This window comes from Bidens hawaiensis, unplaced genomic scaffold (assembly GCF_021521415.1).
Source record: "Bidens hawaiensis isolate Kalapana, Puna unplaced genomic scaffold, B.hawaiensis_p1.1 tig00003644_1, whole genome shotgun sequence".
Lineage (NCBI taxonomy): Eukaryota > Viridiplantae > Streptophyta > Magnoliopsida > Asterales > Asteraceae > Bidens > Bidens hawaiensis.
Genome location: NW_027491207.1, coordinates 1,680,438 through 1,688,411, shown reverse-complemented (window position 1 = coordinate 1,688,411; position 7,974 = coordinate 1,680,438). Strand labels below are relative to the sequence as shown.

The following is a 7,974-nucleotide window of genomic DNA, read 5'->3' as shown; positions in this document are numbered from 1 at the left end:
ATAATTAAAAAACAATTCTATAGTAAAAAAAAATAAGTGGATCATAGGTCTCACCAAACCCAGATAGCTTTTAAACCAGGTTATAACATCTAATTTATTTATGAAACTCTTTCATCATCAAATTATCAGTATACTATTAACCAAAAATATGTATAAATATTAATAACGAATAGTGTAAAAACAACCACGTAATACGAGGATAAAAAAGCTAGTAAACAATAAACGAAAAAGGGAGTAAAAAAGAAGTATAAAATACAGCTCTATTTTAAAAAGTTATTGTAACACCATATTAACATACAGTGCTAACCTTTGTTCTTACAAGGAAAAACAACACTCGTCTTCACTCTCTATAAACCTTACAAACAACATTTGTACCTTTCTCCTTTGGCTCCCACAAAATCAAATTCACAAAAGAATAATAATATCCGACAATCCGCTCGCATTCGACGATTGTTGAAACCGACTCAAAACACACAACACCGCCTTTGAACTACTTGTGAGGGTCGATATGCGGGTAGAGTCCCAATATGTGCTCTGGCATGAAATCATGCCGCGTCAAGATACCGACTATCGGTGGTCTCTGCAATAAAAATATAAATGTAAATAACGAATAAGGGTGGGCGATTTCAACTAGTTGACCTGCTCAACGGGTCAACCTCACGTTATGTTTTAGCTGTAACATTTTAATTTTAACAAACAAATAAAAAAAAAAAGAAAGAAAGAAAGAAAGATTACCCCAGGAGTCTTTGGCACGACACACAAATGCCTAAGACCAAGTTCTCTAAACGCAACTGCAGCTTTAGCCAAAGACATAGTTTCCACCACCGTATACGGTGACGTATTCGTAATCGGATGAAGATCAACATACATTTCCATCTCCTCCGGCCCGATATCCAAATCTTCCAACTTCAACCCTTTCCCCGACCCCGCTTTCGCAAAATCAAACGCGTGGTACCTTTTTAACGTCTCGGTCCCGCTTAATCGCCTGTGTCGCGTAAACACCTTCCCTTTAAGCAAAACAAGCAAATGTGACCGCAACACAATCCCACACAACTCCGGTGCGTCGGTTATTGGCGGCTCATCGATAACCGGAAACCCGTTATGCGACGTCATCCTTAACGAATGCAATATGTTCCCAACCTTTTCAACACCCGAGAACGTTATCAACGGGCCGGAAACCACATCACCCGCGACCAAATGCCGCATGTACGGTTCGGCGTGCGCTTCAAGAAATGGTAACCCTTTCATCGTTACAATTTGGTCATACACGCCTTTGTTGAAACAATCAGCTACGGTTTTCGAAATAAGAAGAACGAGCATCATTAACGGAAGCATTAGAAGGTTATTCGTGAGCTCGAGAAGAATAACACATAATGAAACCGTCATTCGCATCGTGCCGCCAAGGAACGACGCGGCACCAAGTAACGCGAAAAGACCCGCGTCAAGGTTAGCAATGGGACCAAGGAGTCGCCCCATGAGGCGACCGTATGATGCGCCAGCTAATATTACGGGGATGAATAAGCCAGACGGGATGGCGATTCCATATGTTATTATGCCGAGGAAATACATGGCGAAGAAGAAGAAAACGAGGCTCGGGATGCGGAACTCGTTGGTGTTAAGCGAGCTGAATAGGCTTCGAATGGCATCGTCGTTGGTGGTGAGTAGAAGTGAGGCAAGGTCGTTGTAGTGGCCCGCGGGACACTGGAAGCTTTTGTAGCTTCCAGACCGGCCTTTTGTCGGGCATTCTTCTTTTGAGTTGACGGGGCACGGGATGCAGTTTGCTAGCCACGGGACGCCGAACGCGCAACAAGAAGTTAGGATTGAAATGGTGATGACTAGAAGGACCCTGAAACCGGGACCTCTCCTGCAATTATTTTCAAGAATTAGTAAAAGTAAAATAACCGACTCGCAACGGAAATAAACAACAGGACCGAACCCAGCCCAAGACAATGCTTTTTCAAAGATCAAACTTCTGGTTCCATTTGGCTTTGCATGTAGCAAAAACCATAAAAACCAAACCAACTTTTATAATTGAACCAAACCCGTAAAAACCAAATAACCGGACTTTTGTTATTGAATTTATGGATTGCAGTTTTTAGTTATGTATGTAGCCCAAAAAATTTAGATCGAAATGTGTAATAATTAATTAATCTTTAATTAACAAAAAATATAGACCAGAAGTCTCATGTACAAATTTATTATTTTTGGTCATTTTCTGGCCCATAAAAGTTTGAAGCCCAAATTGCAAAACAGAAACTGAACCCATTGTGACAATTGAAAAAACCCGAAACCATACAGTTTTCAAAAACTCAAAAACCAATTTTTTGATTTCAAAAGCTCATGCACGGATATATATATATATATATATATATATATATATATATATATTGGTCGGGTCCGTTAAATCAACCGACCAACCTGACACGATTGCTACCCCTAGTAATATACTGATTATGTAAGACAATTAATATATTATAAATTGACCAAAAAAGACATTCTTGGGAAAGATGAAAGTTCAACCATCGTGTGACTGGAGTAAAAAAAGTCTTAATTTGGTTAACAGAAGAGGAATTACGTAATTCTACTTAACCTTTGAATAAGAAGATAATAATGATGTATGTGATGTTATATCAAGAAAGATAAAAGGAAAATGAAAATGAAAAGTGCTTACTCATTGATGATGCTGTAAGTCCTCAAAACCTTATCAACAAAATAATTGTAAATGCTTCCAAATATTCCACCAATAACTCCAAGCAACATAATGGCAAGTAGATCGATAGTGTTGTAAGAAGGTACCGAATTATTAATATCGAACATGATCAAACCTCCTTCACCAAACAATCCGCACTGTCCATTTTTACAATATTCAATCAGACCCTTCAAAACCACAGCCACTACAGCAGTTGTGAAAAATGTTCTCCAAAGAAGAGCGCTCCGCCACCTGTAAACACCGTATGCGAACAAGGTTTAGATAATGCAGATGCGAAACCATAACCGAGCTTTCGGTTAACCAGTCGATTTCGGTTAATCGGTTTTACATGTTGGTTCGGATCGGTTATGGGTTGGTTAACTGTTAACTAGATTTGATCTTGAAATGTTTGGGCCTGACTAAAATGGTCCACAAGAACATCACCGGGCCGAGATTTGGTGTTGTAGTTTGTTTTAATTTGTTAAATTCATGTAAATAATAAATATATTAGTGTATATACGGTGAGTATACTGGTAACCTTCTGTAAATAATAAATGTATTAGTATATGTATAGTGAAATCAAAGGATATTGATGCAATCGGTTCGGTTATTGAAGGCGGTTACTGCAAGCTTGACCATAACTGAAACCGAACCATCGGTTAATCCAATCTCTCAAACCTGAACCATTGGTTATATCGGTTATCGGTTATGAGTGGGTCGGTTATCAGTTAACCAGTTGATGGTTGCTCACCCCTAGCAGAAACTAAAAACCAGAATTGCTGTATTTTGTTTTCAATTAATATTAAATATTAAATAGGCAAATTGCATAGAAAAGTAGCTAACTTTGGTTAATTTCTCAATTGGCCAACAACGTTTATAGGTAATCTTCTAAGTTAACTGGCATCCAAGTGCCACGTCAACTAGGGGTGTTCATAGTCTGGTTTTTGGGTCAAACCACAAACCAAACCATCAGTAACGGTTTTTTATCATTGCAAAATGAAACGAAACCGTTCAAAACTGAGACCGAACTGCTATTAATGGGTTGGTTTCACGATTTGAACTTGTTAAGCCTTCATAATAAAAAAATAAATAAATTTCAAATACAGAAAGAGACCTACAGAAAATGAGTTTGGTAAACAAATATGATAGATAATGATATTTTGGCTAATTGTTTGGTTTAATAGACGATGATTTTCCTAAATCTAACAGGAACCTAATTATCAATTCGGTAAACAAGATTATTTAGGAACAACAGAACTAAAAGGGGGACTCAAACATATATAAGTAAAACAATAAATAGAATCAAACAATTGACCGAATATTAAAAAAAACAGCCCTATAAAAAAATAAAAAAAATCTATGACCAGTTTAGATGGTTTTACGATTTTAAACTTAACTGTGACACCCTTAACATCAATATCACATCCGTGTCATGTTAAAAAAGGTCAAACTTGGTCAAGTTTACTGGCACGCTGACAAGTCAAACATGGTCAAAATCAAGATTAACTCGCATACATTTTTTTGAAACTTCGAGTGTACTTATCGAATATTTTTGTAAATCCAAACATGTTTCTAGGCGACAAAATTAATTACCTTATCTGGCAATTAACTCTATTAAAAGTGCAACTGGCAAGTGCCGGTCATGTGTTTTACTAAAGGTTAATTAGCAGTCTTCCTATGAATGCAAATGCTTGTACACTTAATTATTTTAAATTGTTTATAAACATCTATAACTCAATGATAAAAAAGTGAGAGAAAGAGAAAGACCATGAGGCTGCTTCTTCAAGAGCAAAGAGGACCCCACCAACGGGTGCACGGAAAGCAGCAGCAACACCAGCAGCGGCACCACACGTGATCAAATCCCTTCGGTCCCTATCATTTTTAAAAAATCTAAGCCAAGTCCACGTCAAATGGTACTTTCTAGAACCACCCTGTCCCAGCAAGTTAGCTATGCACGCCCCCGTGTGGACCATTGGTCCTTCCTTTCCCACCACAAATCCAGCAGCCACCCCAAATATCGATCCAAATATCTGACCAAATAACATCATTAACCAACAATCCAGGAAAAGCGTACACATGATAATGCATAGGGCACACACCTTAACAAAGAGGGTACTTGGAGCCAGTATAGAATGCGCATCTACACCATTAAGATAAGCTTTAACCTCAGGTATACCTGAACCAGCTGCTGCAGGCGCAATATAAGCACAAAGAACCGCAGCACACGTTGCAAGAACCACATTACAACCAGCTAAAGCACCAAATGCCAAATAATAACTGCATATTCAGAAACAATAATTATTAAGAAAAATGGATATGCAGTTAAATACGAAAGCAAAAGGGTAGAAAGTTTTAGGCTTACTTTTGCTTAAGCATGAGATTGGCGGTGAGAAGAAGCTTAAAACCGGCAATGTTTTCAACTGCAATGTTATTGAAAAAGCCCACAAGGCCTGTAGCTAAGCCTATAAGAAGTACTAGTGTCCACTTTAAGACAACATATTGAAATATCTGCACCTTCTTCCTTGACCTCCAATCCTGTTTAAAAAGCTCATTTTCTACTATCCTGCATAAATATTCAATGAAATCAAATGTTAAAGAAACAATACTATCATGGAATTCAAGACATTACTAATGTTAGGATCGGGTAGCAAACACACACACACACAAACAAACAAACAGCAGAGAAGTAAAGAACACGAGGATTTATGTGGTTCGGTCTAAGCTGACCTACATCCACGGGCTACAACTAGGATATAATATTATTGCTCTATACTCTTGTGAGATTACAAGTAAAAGGTGTCATATTTATAATACAAGATTAAAGTCACTGCTTAATTCTCAAAAAAACTAATTATGGGCCAAAAAAAAGAAACGGGTCAACCCATGTGTTCAATTTCCTACCACTTTAATCGTCTTCTGATCCAGACCCAATTAGCAAATCGAGCTTCCATAAACCCAACTAGAGCTGGGCAAAAAAACCGGTCAACCGAACCAAAACCAAACCGGTTCGAAACCGATTATGTAGAAACCGGTTTGAAAAAAGCGTAGGTTCGGAACCGGATTGCAGTTTTCTCCACTGAAAGCGGCCCAGTCAAAAACCGGGCAAAACGGATCAAGAAACCGCCGAACTGAAACCAATCGTAACTTGGTCAAGAAACAGGTTTCAACCCGAACCAAAACCGATCATAAACCGGTTTTGAGTTTTGTTGACCAAACCGAACCGGTTTAGGGTTTTAAACCGGTTTGTGCACCTCTAAACCCAACAAGTAACAGAAAACACCTATTCATGATTTCATGTTGCCATGTGGCTTAGGCCAAATCATATCACCCTTATTATTTAAATCCATTATCTTATCAACAGAACAATCCAGATCCAGATTTCCATCAAAGCTGCAGATATATGACATCAACAGCAAAAGCATTGAATGATTTGTGTAAGATTTGGTATAGTATATGAATCATCATCATCATCCTATTCATTGACCTTGAAAATTCAAAGGAAACATGCTAATGATTAAAAGTGCAAAACAGAATCATCAATGATTAAAGAATAGGTAAAAGTAACAACTTTCCCTTCTTTTTTTTAATCCTACTCATGTAATAAACATATATCCACCAAGCAAACATTAAAGATGAAGTATAAATAGAAAAAGAAAGAATTAGTTAATTACTCATAATCAAGTGACTCAATTGGACAAACTTTAGCACCAACAATAGCAATCTGTGAGGTGGTATTGACTCTGCTCTTCAAAAGCAGTGGCTCACGTATCTCAACTGCAGATTCATTTCTCTCCATCTTCTCACCCACTTCGCTTTCGATATCCACATTATTATTATTATTATTATTATTATTATTATTATTATTATCATCCATATCAACTCTACTCCGTATCTCAAGCACAGCAATTCAGTTGGAGAAGAAGAATCTTGGATTTATTATTAAGAAAATGAATAATTGTGGAGAGAGAGAGAGAGAGAGAGAGACAGAAGCAAGGCAAGGGACAGTTTTAGTTGACAAATGAATCTTATGAGATGCGTGAGTGATGAGTCTTGTGTTTATCCACGTTTGTAATTCTAACAGCTAAGCTAATCTTACAAAATATTTATAGAATCAATTTTAATATTTAGGATAAGATATCTCCTACAAAAGAATGATTTTTAAATATTATCTTACTCTTTTATTAAAAGAAAAATAATAAATTTTAGTTCGGTGTTAAGTCAACATTCATCATGATACCATTATCTATCTTCATAATCTTGTAATCTCTCATCTCATTCATCCAGAGCATCTTATCGTTCATTGTCGGATGGCTAATTGGGTTTGGTCGATTATCCCTGCTTGGGTTAAATTACCCATGCCTGATAACTTTGGCATCGTGAGGGACTTATTGGAGTATCCAAATAAACATAAGAATAACAAGGAGGAGCGTGAAGCGATCCAAGCAATTTCATTAGTTATGTGTCGGGTGATTTGGAGAGCCTGAAATGATATGATTTTTAATAACAAACCATTCTCGATGGTAAATTTGGTGAATGGCATCAAGACGACTTCCTTTCTTTGGTTCAAGCATAGGAGAAAACATGTGGGCTTGGAATGGGAGAAGCTGTGCAAGTTTAATTTTGTTAATTTTCTTATTTAAGCAGTTTGTAGAAGCTTTTTAGCTTGATATATGTTCATTTTCTTTGTTTGTACGCTCGGGCTTATTGTGGCTTGTAAGTTGTCTCTTTTCTTGTTTTAAATATTGGGCCTTTAAAAAGAATCATCCAGGTTATCCTCATTGGTCAAAAACTATTTTGACAATTGGGTATAAAATAGTCAATTTTCCCTTGTAATCATTTAACCTCGCATCTTATTTATCTTAGCTATTTATGGGTTATGGGTCAAAACTATTTTGACAATTGAGTTATAAAATAGCCAGAAAATTAAAAGTAAAATATTGATTAGAGATCAAACAAGTAGAAAATAGCCAAGAACGGTATTTTTCTAGGGTGGTTTGTTCCATGCATAACGAATGAGCATCCCATTCGTTAAGTCATTCCTTATACAAACCATAACGAATGGCCCTCCATACTTTACCTCTCATTCGTTAACAATCCTAACGAATGAGGTCCAAAACACACGGTCTCATTTGTTAAACATACTTCAACGAACGAGCCTTACATACAATTAGCAAAATACCCTTATACATTAAATCTAATACCCAATACTTAAACAAAGTCCGAGACGACAAAAGATGTATCAACATGTTGGATAATGCAGCATATAGTGTCCATGAGAAAAAAAC

General features: G+C 36.9%; 1 protein-coding gene across 1 annotated transcript; it reads right to left on the bottom strand.

Annotated features, from left to right (window-relative positions):
• Positions 1–273: 273 nt before the first annotated feature.
• LOC143623935 (chloride channel protein CLC-c-like) lies at positions 274–6,526 on the bottom strand. The gene is made up of 7 exons (XM_077094723.1): positions 6,361–6,526; positions 5,052–5,252; positions 4,789–4,966; positions 4,457–4,719; positions 2,672–2,941; positions 736–1,864; positions 274–580 (listed from the first exon to the last, which is right to left on the bottom strand). Exons 1-7 carry the CDS (start codon positions 6,483–6,485, stop codon positions 491–493), a joined length of 2,256 nt encoding a protein of 751 aa, XP_076950838.1. The 5' UTR covers positions 6,486–6,526; the 3' UTR covers positions 274–490.
• Between the last annotated feature and the right edge of the window lie 1,448 nt (positions 6,527–7,974).